The sequence below is a fragment of the Adiantum capillus-veneris genome, chromosome 16, assembly GCF_014529385.1.
Source record: "Adiantum capillus-veneris isolate H3 chromosome 16, ASM1452938v2, whole genome shotgun sequence".
NCBI classification, from domain to species: Eukaryota; Viridiplantae; Streptophyta; class Polypodiopsida; order Polypodiales; family Pteridaceae; genus Adiantum; species Adiantum capillus-veneris.
This window is the reverse complement of record NC_140946.1, coordinates 119729030-119755410: the sequence shown is the minus strand read 5'-3', so window position 1 is coordinate 119755410 and position 26381 is coordinate 119729030. Positions and strand designations below refer to the sequence as shown.

The 26381-nt window shown below is 41.0% G+C and overlaps 2 protein-coding genes across 2 annotated transcripts in view; both read right to left on the bottom strand.

Annotated features, from left to right (window-relative positions):
* Positions 1-1311: 1311 nt before the first annotated feature.
* On the bottom strand, positions 1312-2807 carry LOC147439743 (cypmaclein-like). The gene is made up of 3 exons (XM_086485534.1): positions 2572-2807; positions 2044-2143; positions 1312-1578 (listed from the first exon to the last, which is right to left on the bottom strand). Exons 1-3 carry the CDS (start codon positions 2626-2628, stop codon positions 1397-1399), a joined length of 339 nt encoding a protein of 112 aa, XP_086341660.1. The 5' UTR covers positions 2629-2807; the 3' UTR covers positions 1312-1396.
* A 19180-nt stretch (positions 2808-21987) lies between these two features.
* Positions 21988-26381, bottom strand: part of LOC147439740 (uncharacterized) — a 296739-nt gene continuing 292345 nt past the window's right edge. The window contains exons 21-25 of the mRNA XM_086485533.1: positions 23807-24033; positions 23468-23718; positions 23186-23336; positions 22547-22692; positions 21988-22454 (exon numbers count right to left, since the gene is read on the bottom strand). Coding sequence (XP_086341659.1) covers positions 22404-22454; positions 22547-22692; positions 23186-23336; positions 23468-23718; positions 23807-24033 — 826 coding nt within the window. The 3' untranslated portion in view covers positions 21988-22403. The remainder of the gene's footprint in view (positions 22455-22546; positions 22693-23185; positions 23337-23467; positions 23719-23806; positions 24034-26381) is intronic.

The window sequence follows — 26381 nt, the reverse complement described above, 5'->3', positions numbered from 1 at the left end:
ATATCATAATTGGGGCTCTTGCTCTTGGAGAAAGATATCATGCTTAGCCATGCTTTGATCAATATGTATACCATAGAGAGTGTCCCAAAGACTGTGAGTTTATGCCAATGCGTATGTATGAGCTTATAGACAGACAATCCGACAAATTCAACCTACCCTAAGACCACGAACATCAAAAGTAATGCAAGTAATGATGGGTATGATAAAAAAAAGTGAAATGTGACAACCAACATGTTGGTAGAAGTCGCAAAAGAGATGACGATGACACAACACACTAGTGGGAAGGGGATATAACAATGCAAGGGAGGTTTAACAACAAATCCGTCCAACATGTGCTTCAATGCAATATCAAAGGTACACTTATATTTTGTGTTTTGATTTTCTCTGTGATCTTAAAAATTCTTAGATTAGATAATGTATACAATAAAGCAAATAAGTTTATATCATTTTTATTGAAAAGATTTCAGATGAAGGTAACAAGGACTTGTTATGTCCAACAAAGGGACTCTTGAATAATATACAAACACATGACAAAGTGAAATGATAAAGTAATGAGTTCTTTTTTATATAAGCATAATATTTTTACAATAAAAAGCCCTTTCAACATCGGAGATAAAAATGACGAAAAAAAAACACGTTCCCTATTATATCTTTATAAATGTGAAGAACAATGCCACTCCAAATCATTCATATGTATGATTTTCTCTTTTTTATAAACACAACATTGCAAATGCACAAAGTACATGTCATTTCATTTTTATTATAATATGAAAATGTTTAGATCCATAATCTTTTCATGCAAAATCTCATGCGTGATGAGAAATCATAGTTTTTAGTGAAAGCTTAGAGGAGGGATGCTATGGAGTCTCATCATGAGCTATGGCTAACGGTAAAATCCACATCATTATCACTTTTTTTCTTCGTACCATATATAACGTGAAGTAATCAAAGAAAATTAATTGTTTAACATGTTCTTTATGGAATGTGTAATCCAAAAGAGAGAAAAAGATTTGTGCAATTTTCAACTAAAAGTTTCATTTGAAAACTGTCACCAAAAGTAGTTATCATCCCATCCAGGCAATAACCTCATAAAGACAACTAGGCCATATTCTAGTAAAATCAACCATCCAAAACCAATTATACTTGAGAAATTTATCCTATATATATGTAGAGTTGAATAAAGGTATTTGTGGAAAGCTTGATGCAATACCAGTACAATTCAATGTCGACTATTTCTATAAGCACTACTTTTTGCAATATAAATATTTCAAGATGCAACTTACAAACTAAAAGTTGAAAAGGAGACATATAAATATTTTAAGAATTAACTTGTAAACTAAAAGTCAAAAAGGAGATAATATCCAATCAAAGCACATTCTTGTAAGTGAATGAATATCTAAGGACACTTCCCTTTGTGCTTACTATTTAGTAGATTTGCATAGCATGGACAAGCTTCTTTGTTACCCACAGTCCCTGGAGGTACACATTGACATTTGTTGCAACATATCATGCACATTTGGAGGCATCTTTTCCTCGCTCCCGCTGCACCACATCTCCCATTACATTTTCCAGAACAATCTGCATTTTGCCCATCCAATCAAGTGGACCGAAAACATGAGAATCTTCTTGATTTCAGCAATATTACAACAAAAAAATTCATTTGCCCATTATAAGAGCTATTTAGGATAAAATGGATCGCAAATTCTCTATTTCAAGAGAGCTTACAATTTAAGTTGCTAAGATATCTATCTATCTCTATATATATACATATATATATATATATATATATATATATATATATATATATATATATATATACACACACACACTTGTTTTTGTGTGCATGTGTACACACATGTGCACGTGTGTACATGTATCACTTGTTTGCATCAATGTATATAGTAGTTGAAGCAAAAGCACATGGGAGTGTACACTCAAGATTGAAAGGAAAGAGTCCCAAACACTAGCCATCAAATGGTTAAGCACATGTAACGAAATACACAAAAGCCAAAACTCCCAAGAGGAAATTAGAAAAATATTTACCGAAGCCTAAGACATGTCTACGATGAAAGGAATCCTCGAGGGAAAGCGAGCTATCGTCTTCAAAGTCCAATGGAGTTGATGATGAAGATGATAAGCTTGCCTACAAAGGTAAAGAAACTCTCTTCAATTTCTTCAAAAAAACGAATGACAAAACATAGAATTTTGCTTCTTCAAGTTGGAAGGTATGTTCAAAGAGCTAGGATGCCAACCATGACTCCAAAAACACCCAAGCACCACCAAGCTTGCTATCTCCATGTTAGAAACACCCACATAGCTTACACACAATTTTCTCCCCTACACAAAGAGAGAGCGAGAGAGAGAGAGAGGCACATGCACACACACATGTTTCAAAGGATTTTCTCTAAATGTGTAAGATGTAACATGTATCTCAATGGGTGCATATACATACAGACTTTGGTTAACGCCTTGAACGGCATGAATAGCAGACACGAATTCACAATATAGAATTATTGTATTGTTTGTCATCTAATAATATCAGCCTTTTCTGCAAAAAGAAAGCCACGATACCTGCATGAAGAGCAGAAGCAAGACAAGAAAGGAGGCTAGGAGCTGGTGGGAAGCCATAGCCAAGGCCGCGCAACAGAGAAGAGAAGAAGAACGATATGGAGGATCATAGGAAGTCGGGGGGGTCTGCTCATTTTAATTTATAGCCTTGAAAAGATATCACCACACTTGAAGGATCCCAAAGGTACAAACATTGAAGCGCGTGGCAGGAGGGGCGCTCATTACCAAGAGAGGGGAGCGTACAATGGAGATAGTGCGCTACAACTTGGTTCTTACCACGCGCTCTGGCTCTCTTGCTAGACAAGCAATTTCATTGTACCGACCTTTCACATTCAGTTTCCATGGGCGTACACTCACAGCCTTCACCATTCTCTCCCTTAATTTTTATTGCCCCCCTTTTTTTTCCCATCCCTTCTAGACTCCTTTAGATGCCCTTTTGCCACTTGAAAGAGAGAACCCGCTGTAAAGTCTAGATTCACATGGTGGCTTTTCGCCGGATGTCCCCCCCTATCTTTTGCTTTACTCACGGAAAAGTGAATTGCCTCCAAAAAAAATTACGTCCAATTACCAAACAAGTTATAAACTCTTTTGAGATTTTTCAAGCTAGGGTGCTCGCCAAAAAAATCAACCTTGGTCAAGAAGTTTTGTATGGATTTCCCCCTTATCCGCAGGCAACCAGGAGGCACGTATGGCGGTCTTGGCCAAGAAATAAGCCCAAGAGTAGTGTAGCCCCCCCTTTTTTTTTTTGGCAATATGATGCTTCGCACAAGCTAGTGTAACCCCATATCAAAGAGTGGGGAGCATAGTTGAGAAAAGAGAGCTTCAACACAAAAGTGTTTAAGAACTCGAGTTGAGAGCAAGGCAATACAAAGAAATGAGGCGAGCTAGCAATAGTTCCACTTTATAGCATAGTTAACAAAAGAGAGCTTCAATACAAAAGTGTTTAAGAACTCTAAATTGTAACTATTGCTAGCTCACCTCATTTCTTTGTATGACTTAATGCTCAGCTACTCATGTTGGATTTCAAAGGTTGCGTGATTAACTTAAGACGATTTTGAAGGAATGAGGCAAGGTGCATGCGACACACATAAGAGTAGAGTAGAGAGAGAGAGAGAGAGAGAGAGAGAGACATAGCCTCCTTTGCAAAATCTGACTCACCCACCAATGACATAATTTAATGGTATTTAATTATGACACATATTTGTTGTATAACAGGTGGAAAACAAGCTGGTTGATAGTTTGGATTTTATGCAGTTGAAAGTTAGCCTACGAACATTTTATCAAATGAGAGCTCTTTATAAGAAATAGTTATTTTATGTCCAAGTGGATGATTGTAATCACACACATCACTACCATACGTACAGCAACACTCACCAACATGCTTTTCTCTTTCCACTTTTGTCATTGTAGCTTTGGCCTGATCGAGTTCCTTCTTGGATTTCTCTATTGTTGTAAGCAACATCTGCCTTTCTTCAACATGTCAGTACCTCTTGACATGTTCTCTTTGCAGCTCAAAGATACGTGGCTTGGCTTTCAATAACTAGTTATCATAGAGACTTTGTTTGGTCTCTGAAGCTTACAAGTGCTTGGCCTATTCTTGTGTGTACAGAAAGAAGAGGTCAGTTTTGGCAAAACTATTGCAGGCCATCTGCCTTTCTTGATTTCCTTGGCCCATAGCCACCCACCTCTATGAGTTATTGATGTTGGAATTAACGGTTGGAGACCACGAACTGTATTGTCGATAGAGTTGCAATTGGGAGGCACTTTTTTTTAGCTTCTCATCAAGTTATTTACAAGCATTGTTCAAATTTTCTTCAATAGAAGAGCATGTGTGACTTGCTTAGTAGCTTGGTAGAAGCTAACAAGCTGGTAAGGGTATCAATACACACCGTTCTTCCTCTTCTTGGGTGGTGGTGCATCCTCTTGCACATGCACGATCTCAACTCCTTTTTTGGACTTTTAGTGCTTTCTACCATAACAATTGCTTTGTCGAAAATCTCAATATCCAACACATTTACCTCCCTTTACTCTTTCGTACAGGATGGTGCCAATTGTTGCCACATTAAATGACTTCCTCAACGAATCTATAGAGCTAACACCTTCATCCACATTAATTTCTTCAGTCCGCAATAAATTTGTCAAGATCTATTTGAGCCAAGAAGTCTTCTTCACATCAAGCCCTTCATAATGTTTCATGAACTACCAAATTTAAGATGCATAATCCTTGTCCATGCTACTGGTGGTTGTGCCTCTACTCTTGTGACTAACACTAAGCACTCCTTGGCCGTTTGGTCTCCTTTGAGATGCATCCATATACACTACAAAATCCACTCAAATCAAAGCTAAATTTCATATGTTTTACCCTTATGCACATATTATTCACCTTGATGCTCTTGGATGAAAATTCTCCTTTGCAATGGTTGCGGTCATCTTTGGTAGTTCTTCTTTCTTGAATATGCCATCCTTTGGTAGTTTAAGGCATTTGGCTACATACCTTCGTGTAATAAAAAATTCTCACCCATTTGTTTTTAGCATATTGCTAGTTTCACCGATTTTGCAATGAAAGCACCCTACTCGGTATGAATGATGTCTTCTCCCAAAACTATGGAGCCATTTTAATTTGATTTTATCTGGAGAATCCATGAAGGAATGAGTGCATCTCGTGACCTACTACATCATCTAGGATTGCATTAACCTATGGAGCCATTTTGATCTGGATATATCTGGATAACCCATCAAGGAATAAGTGCATCTCATGGCTTGCTACATCATCTAGCATTGCATTAGTATACAAGATTATATGATGATAGCATTGAGCTTCCATAGTCAACACATACCCTCAACTTCTTGTTTTTCTTTGGCACAATGACGATTCAAAACATCCAAGTCACTTAATCTACCCGTGTAATGAAGCCAACCCTTAAGAGCTTATAAACTTCTTCTTTCACTTTGATTCTATAATTAGAATCCATACAATATCTTTGTTGTCAAACATGCTTGGCATATTCGGTGAGAACAATTTTTGATGAAAAATGAAGGCTTCAGTCCCTCCATATCCCTATAAGACCAAGTGAAAACATCCTCAAAATCTTTCAACATTTCCAAGCGTTTTGAATTCACCCTCCAGGTTGGTAAGTTCAAGTCTACTAATGTTTCTTATTTAACTATTTTTCCAAGTTAAAGCACTTTCACACGCAAGGTTTGGTATTTTGTCTGCTCTGTGAAACACTACACCAAAGAGCCAACTTTGCAAAATTTGACCGAGTTAGCTCAACTTAGCCTCTCTCTCTCTCTCTCTCTCTCTCTCTCTCTCTCTCTCTCTCTCTCTCTCTCTCTCTCAATGTACTCTCCTCGTCGGATAGAACTATAAGGTCTCTTGGGATAGTTTCCTACGACGCTAAAATTATCTTCTTCTTCTTCTCCTCACCTTTCAAAGTAGAAGACGATGCATTTTCTTGCGCCAATAAAAACCTTTCCGTTGCTTCGTGGGAAACCTATCCTAGCTCGTGAGCTAGCAGCTTGTGCTGCGTGTCATAACCGTCAGCACCTGCAACTTGCTCATCCCTTGCACCATCAATCAAAATGGACATAATCGCTGCCCACATGCTACCTCTAGAACACCCCTTGGGTACCCCCCTACTTTGCAAGGCCATACTATATCTTGTTGCCATCTCGTTTTTGGCAGTACATATTGAAGATCGACCAAAAGGCTCCAAGGCTTCATTTCCATATGGATACATTCAAATCATCCACACTAACAAAGGCTACTTAAGCCAATTCAGAGAATTATAGTGAGCATTTTTATGAGACTACTTTGAGAACATAGAGGGTGAACTTAATTGGTGGTATCAACAAAACCATTATACTTAATTAACTTGGCATGAACAATACTTTTGCAAGAGAGAGAATTAGAGAACTTAACAACAGTTGAGGACCGGGTTTATGTGGAGCCGGTCCCCTCTCTGATGGGCTTTTGTATTATAGATTCTCCCATAAAGAGAGACTTGGTACAATACAATCTTTGTGTTCTTGTGACTAGGTGATGGTATGAAGATGGAAAGCTTCATGCATCATGAGCATAACATAAACTTTGTAAAAGCATTAACCATCCCCGGCCTCAGTCCCAAGGCCTCAAACACCTTCAAAGGTGGAGAGAGCTAGTAGGAAATGAGGGTAGGGAAGAGGAAGAAGAATCATTCATAGGAGAAAGAAATAGCTCCTCACTTATCATCACTCTTCTTGCTTAGCATAACATAGCATAATAGCATAGTAATGAAGATGGAGAAGATGAAAAGCTTAAGCATTGAAGCATGACTCTTGGTTGGATTTGCATTCCATAGCCAAGAGTGTTGGTGTAGGCTCTCAACTTCTCAACAAGCTTTCCATATGCAAAGAGTGTTGGTGTAGGCTCTCAACTTCTCAACAAGCTTTGAGAAGGAGATGGAGTTCTTGCACTTTCACCAAGTGAGAATGTGTGAAAAATGATTGTGTGAGAGGGTGTATACCCCCAAGCACACCCCCAACTTGCCTTGGTCGACCCCCCCTTGTAGCTCAAGCTTAATTTATGATTGGACCCCTCTAAGACTAGCCAATCACGTGCATAAAGTGTATCAAGCAACAAGGGTAGCATTAGGACAAGTCTCCTCCTTACCCCTTTGAAAGAGAGGGTTTGATAATATCTAGATATTTGTTGAATTAATCTAAAATCTTATTGGACCCCTCTTTAGCCTAGCCAATAGGATTCAAACACACCATGTGGCTAAGCATAGGGAGAGTCTGATATATGTCCACGTGCCGCTTGAGAAAGGAGATGCCTTTTGGGTGAGTGGAAGGTTGATTCAAAGATTCCCCTAACTTTGGGGACTTTTTCCCTCCTTTGTAGGGTCTCTTTTTCTTACCTCCCCATGCATGCGAATATTCTCAAGCACCTTATTTTTTCAAGTACGACAAGCACCTCAAGCACCTTAATCAACAAGTACGACAAGCAGCTCAAGCACCTTACTCATCAAGCATGACAAGCACCTCAAGCACCTCAGTCACAGCAAACACGACAAGCACCTCAATCTTGGGCCGGGTTCCCACATCAAGCACATCCCTATCTTGCCTAAGGTCTAACCTTTGGAGGTCTTTAATGAAGCTAACCCTAAGGTCTTTAAGCTCCATTAGCTAGCATTGCTCTTTGACATACCATCTCTCATTTGGACCCTTTGACTTTGGCCCCGTGTTGAGATAGATCCATAAGCACATTTCTATGTTCTAACCTGTGTTCTCGTTTATTCTTCCACATTAAACAATCAGTTTAATATGTCAAAATCATTTGGGTTGATTAGATATTAGATTTTATGACATTACCTCTCTCTTGAAATCATAGTCGTTCTCGACTACGAGGTAGAAGAGATAAAGCCTTAGTCATTAATCGATGTTTCTTAGTGGGTAGAGGATCCCTTTTTACCCTATGACATCATTCCAAGATGGATGACTAATACATTTGGTGCTTAGGAGATATAGCTTCTGCAAGCACATGTTTTCTCTTTAATCCATATCATAGTCAAGGTAGAGGGAAAAACTCTACTTGGTGTTTGAGAGACGTCATCAACACAAACATGATTCTAAGCATGCATACTACTTAAGTTTGTGTACAATAAAAAGAGAATGAGTCTTATAAGACAAAAAATTATTCATTTAAAACGCTTACTCTAAAGCATCACTGTAAGCATTGACAAGGTTCATGTTATCCTTAAGCTAGGTTCCTTGCATCCATCTAGCATCTTAAGAAATATAATTCTTAAACTTAATAAGATATCGTTGAGGATAAACCATTTATTAATACCTTGTCTTTATGTCATAGGAGGGACTCAGATTGAAGTACTTCTTCTTGATCTTCGATTTTTGGAGGGTCTACAACTATTGCTTCTTTTGGTGGTGCTCCTTTATAAAGCTTAAGTAGGCTCCCATGGAAAACATTATGCATGAACCAATGGTTGGGCAGCTTAATTGATAAGCCATCTCATTGATTGGCTTAAGAATTTAAATAGGACCATAGTATCTTTTTGCTAGTTTGCATAATACTCTTGGTGGCCCGTAGGATTCTTACTCGTAGTATGTCTTAGACGAGCCTTGAGAAACTTTAGTAAGACCCAATCGTTTTCCTTAAAGGCTAAGGCTCTTTTGTGCTTATTAGCAGCAACCCTTTTTTCCTTTGATGTGAGATGGATATAACCTCTTTAATCTATGGAAAATATTATTATGAGTCTCCGCTATATTCATCAGCAGCGAAGATCTTCCCATGTACTTTAAGTAGTGAGGGACTTTTGGATCTTCCCTCTTTAACGTCAAAAGGTTTTTTTCCCATAGAAGTATGTACAATGTCATTGTACGCATATTCTATAAGAGGTAGATACTTCTCTCATTGAGAATGTTGATCTACTTCCATGACATAGACTTTTAGTAGATTCAAGAATCGTTAGATTAGTTATTTCACTTTGGTCATCCGTTTGTGGATGATAGGCCGAAAGAGAAATTTAATCTACTTTTTAGATTCTCAAAGCGACCCTTCCAGAAATTACTGGTTATTCTAGGATCTATGTCTGACACTACGGATGTTGGCAAGCCATGATACTTGAAAATTTGAGATCTGAAGAGGGTTGCCGTTTGATGTGCCTTGATAGTCTTTTTGATAGACATAGAGAGTGTTTTCCTGCTAAGCCTGTCGACTGAAACAATGCAAGTTGCTTCCCTCGGTCAAATTTCAACTTTTGGCATAGCACACATTTTAAAACATACTCTTGTATGTCCATTTTCATGGTAGGCCAATAGAAGTACGTCTCTACTCCTCGAAGAGTAGGTTGAATATGTCCCGCATAAGGAGGAGCATGGAATTTGTACATGACTTTCTCACGAAGGGGGTGGGTAACACATAGCCTATTTCCGTTTAGAAGATAACCATCCTCCAAGATGAATGGTTCTTCTTTCTTCCCTAATGCAAAGTTTGTAACTACATACTTAAAGTCTCGCTCAGTAGCATACTCATCTATCATAAAAGATAGATCATTGTGAGTTGATATTGACACCACATTTATCCTTGGATATCGTGAAAGTGCATCGGCCACTTCATTGTGCTTGCTAGCAATGTGAGCAATATGAAATTTAAATTGCAGAAGAAAATTTTCCCACCTCATTTTATTGTTGGAAAACTTGGTTTGCATCATGAAATACTTGAGACTTTGGTGATCCATTTGCATAATAAATGGAGTCCCCAATAGATAGTGCTTCCATGTATCTAGGGCATGTAGAACAACTAAAAGCTCTTTTTCGTATATGTCCAAGACCCATTCATCGGCATTAAGCGTTCGAGTCTCATATGCTATGGCATGCCCTTCTTGAAGCAAGACTGCTCCAAGGCAATCACCAAAAGCATCACATTGGACCTCAAATGGCTTTTAGAGATCCGGAAGCATAAGGACCGATTGGGAGGTAAGCTTCTCTTTGAGCTTGTCAAAAGTTTTTTGCTCTTTAGCAATCCATGAGTACTTAACGTTCTTCTTTGTTAAGTCATATAAAGGTTCTACTATTTGAGAGAATTTTTCTATGAAGCGTCTATAGTATGTATGCACACAGACCAATAAAGCTTCGTAGCTTATGTAGATTCCTTGGATTAGGCCATGCCTTTATCACTTCTAACTTAGATGGATCCATACGGATACCATCCTGAGAGATAATATGACCTAAGTATTGAATCTCTTGAAGAAAAAAATTTCTCTTCTTTTGATCGATAAAAAGCTTTTTCTCCCTCAAGGCTTAAAAAATCACCGGAGATGTTGTTTATGCTTCCCCAAGGACTTGGAGTAGATGATGATATCATCAATGAATTTGTGGTAGGGTTAAACAATTGAACATGGCTGGAGCATTTGTCGAACCAAAAGGCATGACAAGATATTCATAAAATGTTGTACTGAACACGATCTTTCTGATATCTCCATTCACCATCCTTATTTGATGATAGCAACTTTTAAGGTCAATGCTACTGAAGTAGGTAGAGCCTTGTAGCTTATCAAACAGATCTTTGACCTGCGGCACAGAAAATGTGTTCTTGATAGTGATAAGATTTAGTGCCCTATAGTCCACACACATGCCGTAAGTGCCATCTTTATTTTGCACTAAAAGAACATGTGAGAAAAAGGGAGAGGAGCTAGGCCTCACCATGCCTTTGTCTACCAATTCTTGCACTTGCCTCATGGTCTCCTCTTGTTGAGCTTTGGAAACTTGGTAAGGAGGCTTGTTAAGCGGTGAGCTTCTTGGTAGGAGCTCAATTTGATCGTCATCAACCCCTCGTTGGAGGTAAGTCCATAGGGATATCATCGATAAAAACATCTTGGAATCCTTTTAGAAAATTAGACAAGTCTAATTCTTCTTACTACCATTTTTATTTGATGAAACATTGGGACCTTTTAGGGACTCTTTGACAAAAATCATGTATGCAAAAACTAATCTTTTCATGGATTTGTCAAAAGCAGGAGAATTTACAAGTGGTATAGTATGACTGGACTCATTAGCATCTATATACATGCTTTTTTTCATGTGGGTGAAGTAAATTCTCCTTTCAGGGGACTTCATGTTGGAAGCCATGCTATTGAACCATGGTGCCCCTAGGATAACATCCTCATGTTGGAGAGAAGAGATGAAGAAATATTCTTTGTCAGCATAGCCTTGGACATGAAGCCTCAATTTCCCAATCAAGGCCTTGCCCCTTGAAGGCTCCATCGGCTACAACCACATCTCCCATCTCATGAGCTTGACGTCTAACTTGGTGGCCAACTCCGTTGATATGAAATTGTGAGTAGAGCCAGGGTCAAACAAGATGAAGGCAACATGGTCCCTTACCTTTCCCCAAGCATATCTCTTCCCTTTTGAAGTGACGAGGAGAAGGACTATGGGTTGACCGTTTCTTCTTGGGAGGAGTTGGCGGCTGTCTAGAACGCCGTCTTCGTGGAGCCACATCTTCAGAGGAATGTAGTGATTCGCTTCTTTCTCGTTATTTGGATTCCTTCTCTCTCATGGGAGAGAGTCTTCTTCTGGGAGTCTCATCAAGAGGCCTCTAAGCTCTCTCTCCTCTTGGAGAGGAAGGGAAATCTCACAAGCACAAAGTTGTTGAGTAACTTCGGCTTGCAAAGCAGGGTTGTCCATAGATTGTTGCAACCTAGTAACAAGACAATTAACAAACATGGGGACATCATCATTAGCACCTTCATGTACAAAATCAAAGTTGTCAATATTCATTCTACTCTATTGATTATTGTCAGCCATGCTAATTAAACTATGTACAAAATTACTTTGTGCTTTGGTACCCTCAAAAACCTTAGTCGCTACTCTTCTTTACCTTTGAAAATTAGTTATCAAGCAGCCACACCCATGGTTACTGTTGATTGCAAAGACTAGTGGAGAGGGCCTAGCATTTCTCAGTTGATTATAGTTGATGTTGAGCTTGCTAGTAGCTCAATAATGGTTAAGCCAAAGGCAAGCTAAGACTGTAGTTCCCAACGGTGTATCTCAAACTAAGTCCTTTTCAACCAAGATAATAGATCCCTGTTCCACTTACACTATTGCAATGAACAGGTCAACCCTTTCATGGACAACTTAAGGACCTCTCTACTTAAGCAAGAAAAGAGAAACCAATAGTTGTGATACCAATGTAATAAAAATAGCCTATGAATATTGAGAATAACGGAATTAAGAGAACTATAGTGAACATTTTTATGAGACTACTTTGAGAACATAGAGGGTGAACTTAATTAGTGGTAGCAACATAACCATTATACTTAATTAACCTGGCATGAACAATACTTTTGCTAGAGAGAAAATTAGAGAACTTGACAACAGTTGATGACCGGATTTATGTGGAGTTGATCCCTCCAATAGGCTTTTGTATTATAGATTCTCCCATAAAGAGAGACTGGGTACAATAGAATCTTTGTGTTCCTTGTGACCTAGGTGATTCTATGAAGATGGAAAGCTTCATGCAACACGAGCATAACATAGACTTTGTAAAATCATTAACCATCCCGGCCTCAGTCCCAAGGCCTCAAACACCTTCGAAGGTGGAGAGAGCTAGTAGAAAATGAGGGTAGGGAAGAGGAAGAAGAATCATTCATAGGAGAAAGAAATAGTTCCTCACTTATCATCACTCTTTTTGCTTAGCATAGCATAATAGCATAGTAATGAAGATGGAGAAGATGAAAAGCTTAAGCATTGAAGCATGACTATTGATTGGATTTTCCATAGCCAAGAGTGTTGGTGTAGGCTCTCAACTTCTCAACAAGCTTTGAGAAGGAGATGGATTTCTTGCACTGTCACCAAGTGAGAATGTGTGAAAAATGAGCGTGTGAGAGGGTGTATACCCCCAAGCACACCCCCAACTTGCCTTCGTCGACCTCCCCTTGTAGCTCAAGCTTAATTATGATTGGACCCCTCTAAACCATGCCAATCACATGTATAAAGCATATCAAGCAACAAGTGTAACATTAGGATAAGTGTCCTCCTTACCCCTTTGAGAGAGAGGGCTTGATAATATCTAGATATTTGTTGAATTAAACTAAAAGCTTATTAGACCCCTCTTTAGCCCAGCCAATAGGATTCAAACACACCATGTGGCTATGCATAGGGAGAGCTTGACATATGTCCATATGCCCCTTGAGAAAGGGGATGCCCTTTGGGTGAGTGGGAGGTCAAGTCAAAGATTCCCCTAACTTTGGGGCTTTTCCCCTCCTTTGTAGCGTCTCTTTACCTCACCCCCCCATGCATGAGAAGCTTCTCAAGCACCTTACTCATCAAGCATGACAAGCACCTCAAGCACCTTAGTTAGCAAACACGACAAGCACCTCAAGCTTGGGCCGGGTTCCCACCTCAAGCACAACCCTAGCTTGCCTAAGGTCTAAGTACTCCTTTGGAGGTCTTTAATCAAGCTAACTCTAAGGTATTTAAGCTCCATTAGCTAGCATTGCTCTTTGACATACCATCTCTCATTTGGACCCTTTGACTTTGGTCCCCTGTTGAGATACATCTATAAGCACATGTCTATATTCTAAACCCACATTAAATGATCAATTTAATATGAGAAAATCATTTGGGTTGGTTAGATATTAGATTCTATGACAATACACAATCACTTCATAGGTGTTGAGATCCATGATTTGAGCTCAACCAATTGTACTTTCAAGGAAAGAAGTTCGTAATCTACCAAGGGGTAGTGAAAAAATTCAACTCTCTTAGTTGATTCCAAACACTTTCAACCACGGCGGACTATGTTCGTCACACTGTTGGCTGCTAGTTTGAGCAGTTTTCATGCAAAGTCTAACAAAGCAGTTTGACATTGCAGAAGCTAACCAAGGGATTTGGATTGCAATGGAAACACCTAGAAGCTTACTAAGGGATTTGGATTGCAAAGGCAACACCCAGAAGTTAACCAGGGGGTATGGATTGCAAAGGCAACACCCAGAAGCTAACCAAGGGGTTTGGATTGCAAAGGCAACACCCAGGGTTACCAATTCCTATTGCTTGTTTTTCACTAATCTTTCCTTTAATGTTTAACAGGTTACCGATCTCTACATCTTTAAGGTTGGTTTTATAGTGAGGCACCTTTCCAGTTGTATGTTTTAGGTTTGCAAAGTGCGCGTAACTACGGGTAAGTGAGCTTTATGTTCAACCTTCAAGTACACATCTGATTTGGTTTATTTCCATTTTTGAATATGCTTTGCTTACCTTTTTCAATTTGGATGAATAATATTGAATGCTTTCATCCATTTTTTCTCTTCAAAGAGATGACAAGGTCATGCAAGAGCCAAGAATTTTGGATCGTAGTATCCAAAATATATTTTTGCACTATACAGCTATGGACCCATTTGTAGGTATTATTTGGTACATGTTGTCACATAGGATACAACATGGTCTAGGAACTCAAGGAGTTCGGTTTAGCCAGTGTGGAGCAAGGTTAATAAGGGTCCATCTCATACACATCGCAGTGTGTTTACAATTACCTCCACACACAAGTACATAACGTCCTTGAAGGATGTTCTTTTTCCATACATTCTTATTTGAGACTGGAGAATATGAGTCTCTGAGACTGACATTGACACCCGCCATATCAATTATGTGTCACGACAAAGTCCTTAGGTGCTAGTCAAATCCATTTATAAGACCATTTACGCACGTCGTATCAGGAACAATTTCAGTTTTATAAGAATTTGATACCTAGTTAGACTTGTTAAAGTACAAGTATTTTTTATACATGTAGCAAGGCTCTGTTATGTTGATGAACATGTTTCATTGGTGCCTATATGTGAATGATTTTCACATTTCATTATGATCCAATGTCATGTCAAGGGTCGGGATGGACATGAATATTCAGGCTCGAATCTGGCTTTGCTAAATGCATGCACACTAGATGTTATGGTACCTAGTGTTTAGCAAAAGTTGATTCGGAGTGGCATGCACATTCATGACATAGATCTAACAATCACTAATAGAGGTCATGGCTCGGTTTGAGTGCTTGTAGATCTTTCAAGTTAACCAAGATAGTTATTTATAACATTGTTGATTTTTCAGCAATGTTGTAAGGAACTGTGATCCTTGTTTACCGGTCCTCTAGGAAGACTGTCTGTAAACAGTGGAGAAAACACACCCTCAATACTGTCATCTATCCAAAGAGGATAGACAGATTACAAGTATAATCTTGTGCTAAAAGCTATGCGAAGAGCGTATGTTAACGCCAAGCAATCCAATTAGAAAGCATATATCGCTCTAGCTGGAGTTTGCTAACCATAAGATAAAGCATGTTTGTGACTAGGTTTAGTCTGTTCATGTTTACGTCAGGTTCTCAACCTTGAATACTAGTTATGGTGGGGTTGTTTACTAATGAGATAAGATAACAAGTCAAGGACTTAAGTTTTACTAATGAGTTACATCAGTTAGTTACTTTCATAAAAAGTGAAAAGAGGTACTCTTTGGGGTACATCTTTGTTGTGACAACTCATTTAGCAGGCTCATGTGGGTTCTAAATGGAGTTTACACACTATGTTGGTTACCGACCTGTTACACAAAATGGTTGCAAAGGGACAATACTGTGGAAAATCAAGATGTTATTTTTGATTTCATTGAATCTCTTATTGAACCGTGCTCTAGTGAAAAAGACAATTGGATCCATGAGGGATGCCACTACCAAAAACATTAGTGTCCTTTATGACACTATCACCAGTTTTGTTGTTTTCAAGGATGAAAACGCTTATCCAAGGGGGAAGTAATGCTAGGCCAAGGTCAACCCAGGGGGCCACGGACCTAGCACTAGGCTAGGGCTAAGAGCCACATAGCATATATATGGGGAGGTAGGGTGGTGGATCCGGTAAGCTTGTCTCCAAGGTCTTTACAAATTTAATGATCAAGGCTCACACACATGGCAAGAAAAAACCAATGGTTATTTAATGCGAAATCAATTGTGTTTTATCGTTAAGCCACTAGCTCGCGATAGAGTCAAAACGAGGCAAAGCTTAACACAATTTATAGCTCAAGACAAGCAAGCTCTTGGCATTTTGCTCATGTCACTTGATGACACTATCATCACGCATTCCAAAATTGTATTAAAGATGCAACTCTACAGCTTGCTTATGGAGCTCGAAGAAGATGTGTTCTCTCTCATCAACATGTTCAAAAGTATCTACACACAATTAACATACATCAAATACCTGTAGATAATGAAGATCAAATTGCTCTACTTCTCAAAGCCATGATTGATGCAAATTTTGTGCAAATTATTATAGTGCTTAAAGAGAAAGACCTCGTCCTTAAACTTGAAGATGTAATAAACTCGCTTCAAGAGTAAGAGAAGAAGCTTAAAGATCATCATCCATAGACAAATGGAGCTTTTGTTGTCTCATCCAACTATGTAACAACAAAAGAAACTTGAAGTACACACTCGGACATAACGAATCATCTTTCGGAGATTGGCTATGAAGTCAATCCCTACTGCATTTGTGACAAAAATAACCATGGCACAAAGTACTACAAATTCAAAGATAACTCTTCATAGGTAACAAATCACAAAGAGCATTTCAAAAACAAAGAAAAGTCAAAATCAACCTCACCATCACTAACCAACCAACCTTGGCAATGAAATAATTGATGTACGATACAATAAGGGTTGAGGGTTGCTTATAATGACACCAACAAGGATGATGACAACAATGTTGTCTTAGTATGTGATGGAAGATTGTGAGCACTACACTCTTGTGTACCTTACCGTCTATGTGCGTGTAAGCGAGGATTATGTGTCCCTCCACCTACTTTTTTTCAAAGTCTGTGTGAATGATATGCAATAAAACCCAGAGGGCGGAAGGGTTGTTGGAATGCGGGCTTTTGTAGCATCTCTTATGAGAACAACTCCTCCTCCTAAGTCATATGGTCTCAAACTTGTCTAACATGCATGTTGTAGCAATAGAAAACGTGGATGTGAAGAATTGAAAGAGCGTGACATCAAAAGAAATATGAACTCAATTTTGAGCCCCATAAGTATGTCTTGACAATTTCAAGAAAATCTGAATTAAAGCGAATCTTCGTAGATGACGTTTGCGAGTGAAGCCAAAGGCGTCAGGCAAGGCGGAGAGCAGGTGAGGACAGAGCATAGCATGTCGGCCCTCGGGTTGGGCTTAAGCGTTGTGTTTAGAAGCTACTGTAAAAGTGTTGGTGAACTGCGAAAGGATATTTTTTTATATATACGCAACTGCTTCTTGAGCACGGAAATCCCTTGGGTGAGTTGGTTACTAGGTGAGATTGTGATATGGGGTTATTCCGTCAAGGTTCGATCTTAGCTTGTATCTTTTTTGACTAGCACCCACACAAGGGTTGGCCGAGGACGTCCCCAAAGTGTTGGTCTAACGGTAAGGCTTTGGCCTCTCAACCTATGGGTTGTGGGTTCAAAGCTCCTGTTGGGTCACACTCTAGAGGGACACCTTGTGCTCACCTGGTGTTCATGTTGCTAGGGCTCTTGCCCTTGGACACTCGAGTGCATCCTCCTCCTGGGGTGGGTCACCCCGAGGAGGAGGTTCCTAGCTAGTTGCTACGAGTTCTCTCCGTCGTTCCCAGCATGTGGTGCATCAATTAGGTGGCCATGGTGATGCCTACGCATGGCTCTTGCCCGATGGTACGCGGCCCTTGCCCGACCATGTAACATGGCTAATATTTGGAAGGGATAAGCACCTCCCCCTGTGGGCCCTATGGTGTGTCGAAAAAAAGGGTCTACCGAGGACGCGAGGGGTATCTGCAAAGATTCCCTAATAAAACCAAGAACGAACGAGTATGTCAATTTTGAGCCCCATAAGAAAAGCAACATAGCGAGAAAAAATTAACAAACACTTTAGGGAAAACCAAAACTTTCATTTTCCCCATTTTTTTCCTTGTTTCAATAATCATAAAAGACTACACTTCTTAATTCTCTTCATCATTTTGCGGTGTTTCTTTTGGATGCATGTAAACTAGTCATACTTGAGATTTTAAAAATATGCCTTAGATGTCTTGTTTCTTGAATATTTGAAAGTAATAAATTCATGACCATGGAATTTTTGAGACAAAATAACGATGGACTTTCATGGAATTATCCCTCCCAACTTGCCTCCTTGCTTCTGACAGCAATGGAAACAAGAAACAGTGTTTGTGCAAATAAGCACATTAATGGGCTTCTACTAATTCTCACATGAAATATACTTAAAAACGAACATATGATTACAAAATTACAAAGTCTTTTGACTTGCCAATGTGATGAGGCTTTTTATCTCCTACACCCTCATGTTTCACTAGGTGCTTTGAAAGTTTTTTTTTTTTTTTTTCCAAAATTGCAAAGACCTACCTTGTTAGCTATATACTTTTCTCTATTAACCTAGTTATTTTTAACATGAGTGCTTTTGTCTAAAAAAGATCTTTGCTACATTCATAGTCGAAGGTATATTATCGTCATTTGGTATTAAAAAAACGAGGACCGTTTAGTGGCCACCAATATATATCTCTAAGATGCTCCAAATTCCGTTTACCTCAGTCATGTTATGATCATTTGCATACACACAAAGAAAGATTAAGGGGTGGACAACTGAATGAGCCATCACAAACTGTTGTGTATCAGAAACAAACATTTATGAGGCAACAACAGATCCACAAGAAGATTTAGATATTTTCTCATGTAGGAAAACAGAATCTTTTTCAGTGTTTTTCATACAATGCATAACATCATGAGCTTGTGCTCAAGAGGCACCGCATACCTAGCTAGGTATGCGGTGCCTCCCTCACAAAATCTCATGATGTTGAGGTAAGTCACAATGTGGGAATTATTGTGAGAATTTGTCCAAAACTTCTTGTGATCGTGAGTGAATACAAAAATGTAAGATACCCACAAATGTAATGATCATGAGAGATTATACCGAAACATAATGATAACCATACAAGAGCATGATCAGAACGACATAGCGAAGGGTGTAACCAGATTGGACAACTGTAAGCATCACATTGATGTGCATTTAGCAAATACCATCAAAGCAAAGTAATCATCACTGTGCATTATGACAAAAGATACAAGTGCCTCCAAAAAATCAGATGCATGTAAAACCGATAGCAAATCATCCCGAACCATGTATTCCATTGAATGATGCAAATACTTGTCAATGGGACCAGGGGAGTCGTTACAATCACGAGTTAAAAAGCCATTGGTCACTCAAGGATACTGCCTCAAGAAGAACTGCACAATGATGCGAAAATTGAGAGGCATATATTCACGACTCTCTTCCTCAAGTAGACATTGCACTACCATTCAATGCAAAACACATGCGTGCAATTTTTTTCTTAAAGAAAAAAGGGGTTGGAACTCATCATAGTAGTGAGGCTCGAAGGCAAGTAACACAATCACAAGGTAAAATTACAAGATAGTTGGCTGTGGAAAAAACCTTGAGGATATGCAAGGAATACAAGCCATAGGCAAGAACTACCCAATGGTACAAATATACAACACACAGCTTACAACATATAGCCACTGGCTAAAGTGAAAGAGTTGAAATTACTGTACCTTGGCAGCTGCTCCACAAGCCGCCAGAAGGGGGCCACCCATCCATTCCAATAGACAGCTTAGCTTGTGTAGAAGAGTCCATAACATTAGGAGACTGAAGGCCTGCCACCAAGTGCCAAGCCAAAACCTCTAATCTGCATCTCCTACTGGAGGGAGCACCGTTCTCACGGAATCACCAACTTGAAGACGGGAGACAGGATACTCCAATAAACACCCCAGTAGCAATCATCATGGTTGTGGAGCTGCAATCTGCTATAGATCTTCACATCCCAGGGTGAGGCCTTCCTTGATTGCCAATCCAAACTGAATTAAAAAACACAACAGGCCAACAAACAAAGCAAAGAAGGAAAAACACAAAGCAAAGAAGAAAAGAAAAAGCAAAGAAAAGAAGAATAAAAGTAGCAAGCACAACTGGGGCAGTGGGAAGGCGCAATATGCCGAGCATGCAACACACTGCCAACAGGTAGAGCTCCCACCAAGCATCGCCACAAAAAAACACGTTCCTTCAAAGGCATATACACACACTTTTTTTTTTTTGTAAATCAATTTGATTTAGCTATCTGTGGGAAACCTCAAAGAGAGGAAAACCCACCAAAAAGATGTACAAGGAAAGGAACACAATAGTGTTCGGCGGTATAGAATAGCTAAAAACATTCATAAGAAAGCTGATGTATCTCTGCTGTGATATCACCAACTTCCAAGGCAAACCTCAAAGACTGCCGAATGGAAATCTTGAAGAAAGGTAGTGGATCCGTATGAATGCGATGGAACATATAGCCATTACGCTGCCGCCACAGGCTCCAGTATGCCCAAAACCTGACCCACATGAAGAAGGCTGCAAAGCACTGCAACGCCGGCGAGAAGATACCGAAAATCCAAAACCGCTTATGGAATACCGTCGTGGGAAAACGTAGCCGCATACACAAAGAAACCCGATGAAGGAATTCTCAAATGACACGGCAATCCCACAAGAGGTGGCAAACATCCTCATCGGCAGATAAGCAACGGACACATGATGAAGAGCGGATACGGCGCATCCGAAGAAAGGTACCCACTGGGAGCACACCAAGTAAACATCGCCAAAGAAACAAACGCTCTTTCAACGGCAAACGACTTTCCCATATTGCAGATATAATCCTGCGCCACCAAATATCGGATTTATGCATGTGCCAAATAACGTTGCAATGATCAGCAATCCATGGACGAGGCAGCAGAAGAGCATATGCCCGGCCAGCAGAAATATCACGAAATGGCATTTCCCCAAGCTTCCAGTTAGACATGAGATCACCATCTGCCAAAGGTGAAACCGACAAGAAACCTGACAACATTTGCTGTAATTCTCTCCAAAACTGGCGATAGTGCATGCCCAATCCAAAGCGGCGAGCGGCAAATGGAAACTCAAAAGTGAAACCATCCACATCCACCACATCCTCAACCACTCGAATGCCACGACAGGAGAGGAAATACGCCTGGCGAGGCGAGCGGTCAACCAAAGTAAGAGAAAATGCCCGACTCCAATGAAGACTCTCCGCACGAAGCGAGTTTCCTTCCCTCCGAGCATTCCAGAAAAGATAAATCGTAACCTGTTTCCATGTAGAAAGCAAGGTGGAAGAAAGAGGGCATCCAAGAATACGAGCATCCATCTTACCAAATACTGCCTCCCACATGGATGATTGCCAGTGACCAAATGAAGATGTAACCACATGCTAAGTCAAGTGTGCAAACATAAGAGTCCAAGGCTGAGATTGTTGCACAAGTGTAGGCAAAAGCATAGCCTTCCTGGCAATGACATGCCTACGCAGATCCAATATATTCAAACCACCAAAGCGCTTTGGTGTACATAGTTTCGCCATCGATATCAAGCGCAACCCTTTTTTGTGAGCACGCGTTCGCCACAAATGAGACAAAATGGTCGACATTAGAGAGTCAAGACAATGACGGGGCCAATACAACAATGGCAAAAAGAACTGAACATATGCCACGAGGATACTCTGAACAATATGAAGGCGAACATGTAACGGCCAGGTAGAAAGCTTCCAGTAATGCAGTTTAACATTCAGGCGATTCATAACCCAATCCACTTTCTGCGTGTGCGTAACATTCCATCCAATTGGATAACCCAAATGCCTAGTGATTACATTTGGAAGAACAATCTCTCCTGGCCACAACAGAGCATGCCAATCACAAGAACGAAGCGGCAGAAGCTTTGATTTACGGAAATTGACTTTTAGACTAGCGGCAAGCGCAAACAATTCCAAAGCATTCATAATCTCTTGAACATCATTTTTCTTTCAAAGGCATATACACAAACACATATGGTAGCATCAGATTACTCAACATCATACTTTGTTTGTATAACCATCCAGATAATGATAATGGTTCCTGCTGATTTGCTTAGTAAAGTCCCGTTTTATTATGCAAGTCTTCCTGTGAGTATTCGGGAAAGTGTGTCTCAGCTAAATATTGAGCTGCTTGAAAATTCAACAAAGCCGGTTGGGAGCAAGAGGAATAGGAGATAGTCTGCCTAGAATTTCAGAAAAAGAGTGTAAAAATGTGAAAACATAAGGTCAAATTTCTAAAATCTCTTGTTATAATAAAAAAACCTAGAGAGGATTTGTGTATGTGTAAGGAAATTGATTTTTCCTGAAGACTGCTTCTGTGTTCCAAGCCTTCATATGCCACAATGCTTTGAGAGATTCAACTTAACAAGTACCTTCATGAGTCTCGGCTGAAATGATGTCTCAAGTTAGGACTCATCTAATTCTTCCTGCTCTGGTATCCACAAGGGATCATAAAACTGCAAGCAAGATTCAATTGGTAATGATTACTATACTGAGGAAGAGGGAATTAATTTTCACAGATCTTAAGGAAGCATAGGCATTGGCTTACTTTTTGTTTTGTGGCTTTAACTTCTTCCAGCTCTTCTACTTTAATATGTATCCTTTTTGACCACTTGTACCAGATGAACCCAAAAACAATGGCCATAAGTGCACCGACTACTGTGAATGTTGAAATAAGAGAAACCTTTGTTCTATCTGCACAAAGAGTGCTTGTCATCTAAACAAAACAAGATCCACATTCCCTCTACACTTTTAGCTAGCAGCCTCGGTGCCCTTTTCCCTTCTTAGATAATCCTTACAGTCATACTGCCCTTCCCTATTGATATGAATAGCCCAACTCTTATGGCAACAAGCTTTCCAAGTTTTTTCTCAATATCAGATTTTGTTTGTATCGCCATCCAGATTATGGTTTCTTGCTGAATAAAGTCTACTTTAGTACGCAAGTCTTTCTGTGTTCAAGCCTTGATTTGATGCAATGCAATCGCGTGTCTTTGCTGGCCCTAATGTTTACTTTTCAAAACACTAAATGGAGTTCCTTATTCCCTCTTGCCAAAGTTTTAGTGTTAGATTTTCAAGCAGAGTGCTGGAAAACTAGTTTGCAAATGTGCAGTGCTTTGTGAGAGCTTATCTTGCAAGTTTTTCTCAGGCGATGCTTGAGCAAAAGTGCACAACAGACAGAAATTTATACCAAGCTTTGCATTCTGCAGTCTGGAAGGCACAATGAAAATTCTCGCAGTGGAAAAGAGAGGAACACTTATGTCACTTGAGCAGTTTCCATAACAGCCAAAGTTTCCTTGGTCGTTTACAATTATTTGAAGTATGTCTTTGAAGTTTTTTTCCTGCAGAGATGGAATTGGATGTAGTAGATCTCAATAGCACCTTCAAGAGTTGTCTAGGTGCCAATCTCTTGTTTAGTTAATTGAAGTAATCATCTAGCCATTAAAAGGACATGAAACTTGACAACTGATACCTTTAATGGACCTATGCTATAAGACAATGTTTCAAGAGCGCTGTTTGCATCTGTTATGGATGCGTGAAAATTGATTCCTTGGCCAGTCATTTTTACTGTGCTATTGGCATCAACAATCTTGCCAATATGTTTCCATTCTTCATGGCCCTGTCTACTTGCAGCTGTTACAGCAGGCAAGCTTGACAGAACTATTGCAATCGTCCCTATTTCAACTTCGAGAGAAATTTCAACTTCAAGCAATTCCATGTCATCTGCGTCATCATAACCACTTATTGAGCATAAGCATGCCTATGCAGATTCTTTGCTTTATCCAAAAGATTCATATCAGCTTTAAATTACCTCTTTTATCAAAGTGGTCAAAATCACCCACAGAGAAGTTTTGCAGCTGAATTTCCACCGCATTTTGAGAAACCTCAAGGGGATTGAGATACACATAATCAGCAGCAACAATGTATGGAGGATCATTCACAGCTTTGATTGTGACATTTACTGTTAAGATGTCACCGGCTCCTTTCTTGTCCACAACAGAACAAACCAGAAAATCTTCTCCATTATAATGGCTTACCCTGTATGAAATCTCTCTCTCTCTCTCTCTCTCTCTCTCTCTCTCTCTCTCTCTCTCCTCTCTCGCTCTCTCCTCTCGCGCACTCTCCCGCACCCCTTGCTGCTCCCTCGCCCCCCCCCCCCCCCCCCCCCCCCCCCCTGCTACCCCCCTCCTCAGCTCCCCCCCCCCCCCCCCCCCCCCCCCCCCCCCCCCCCCCCCCCCCCCCCCCCCCCCCCCCCCCCCCCCCCCCCCCCCCCCCCCCCCCCCCCCCCCCCCCCCCCCCCCCCCCCCCCCCCCCCCCCCCCCCCCCCCCCCCCCCCCCCCCCCCTCCCCCCCCCCCCCCCCCCCCCCCTCCCCCCCCCCCCCCCCCCCCCCCCCCCCCCCCCCCCCCCCCCCCCCCCCCCCCCCCCCCCCCCCCCCCCCCCCCCCCCCCCCCCCCCCCCCCCCCCCCCCCCCCCCCCCCCCCACCACCCCTCTCCTCAACCTATCTATCACACCTCTCTCTCTCTCTCTCTCTCTCTCTCTCTCTCTCTCTCTCTCTCTCTCTCTCTGTGATTCTTTGGGCCTCACCGTAATGGATCCACTTGAAGAAGACCCTGCACAGGACACGGAAGCCGCCAATGTCTCACCTGTTTGCAAGCCGCGAGCAAAGGCAACCTTCATGCTCACGAATAAGCGGATGGCGCAGATGGAGAGGGAAATGAAGGAGTGGAAAACAGAGATGGAAGGATGGTGGAAGGAGAAGGCCAACCTCCTTCAGATGGTCTTCAATGAGGACGCACACTGGAAGAAGGAGAAAGAGAGCCTTAACGCAGAAATACAGACACTCAAAGAAGAAGTCTCAACCCTCAAATAGGAGAACCCAAACGCCAAGATACGGGTACTCAAAAAAGAAGTCTCAGCCCTTAAACAGGAGCTTGCTGATAGTAAGCAATGGACTAGAGGAAGGCGAATTTCAACCCTCGGTAATAGATGAAATCAAGGAAATTAAGGAACAGGTAAGGATGATCACAGAGGAAGAGAAACTGAGTGTGGCAAAGACATCTTCATGGGCGGAGATGATAACAAGGATACATAAAAAGGCGGACGAGGCTGAAAAATGGATTGAGGTCGCCAAGAAAGGGAAAGGTCAAGAAACTCCTTGTACACCGACCCTTATCAACATGACTCTCGAAGAGGAACAAAGAAGGCGGATGCGAGCACTGCATGTGAGAGTGACCGGTTTCAAGGACATAAACAATGTGGAGAAAGAGGTCACAAGCCTTACATCCATGATGGGGATGGAAAAGCCTTTGCACACAAAGGCATGGAGGGTAGGTAAGAAAAATGATGGCATGGGAGAGTCTTCAAAGGGGAGAGCTATCATACTACGCTTCCCCTTGTTGGAAGAGAAGAAGGAATTCTTGAGGAAGAGGCCTACTCTCAAAAAGACAGGTATTTTCCTTGGTGATGACCTGACTCTCTCACAGCTCGCACATATGAGAGAGGTAATGCCAGAAATTACAGTGGCAAGGGAGAAGGGAAAGATAGCCTTCTACAGAGATGGACGGGTGGTGATTTTAGAGCGGCGTACTGCATGACGGTGCGAGACCTATGGGACCACACTGAAGATGGCTACCTGGAACTGTAATGGGTCTATGAGGTTGGACGTGGGTGCATTTGAGGAGAGTTTCAAAAACAAGGATATTGTGTTCTTCTCAGAGACTCATCAGGCCCTTGGACAGGTAATGCCACATGTGGTGGGATAGAGATGGGAAACAGCTCACAGGACAAATGCGAGATCTGTGCACGGGAGTAGAGGTTCAGGAGGAGTAGCAGTGCTATTCAAAGAGGAACTACAACCATTACTGCATATTGTACGAAGAGATGATCATGCTAGATATATGTGGGTGAGACTGAGACCTGACACAGGTCGATTCCTATATATTGCCATATGTTACTTTCCTCCTAGTACATCAATATATGCCGCATCCAGAGGGCAGGCGCCTTTCTCTATCCTAGATGATGACATTTGGGAATTTTCTAGGGATGGTGATATCATTCTCCTAGGGGACTTCAATGCCCGAACGGGCAACTCGCAGACAGGCTTCTACGACACTTCAGATGAGATGCTTAGAGAGCTGGATGTGGGTGAGTTGGGGCTTGACAGATGCTCAGATGACAGAGAGCAAACGGAGTATGGGAGATACCTCATGGAAATGACGACTACACATGGATTAGCCATACTTAATGGCTTACAGCGATTTCCTGGAGCAGCCGGTTTCACATGCTTTTCACATAGACATGGGGCCAGTACACTGGATTATGTTATGACACAACCGAGCTTTATCCCTGCATTCAGGATTTCACAGTGGGAGCCAGGCCAGTGGG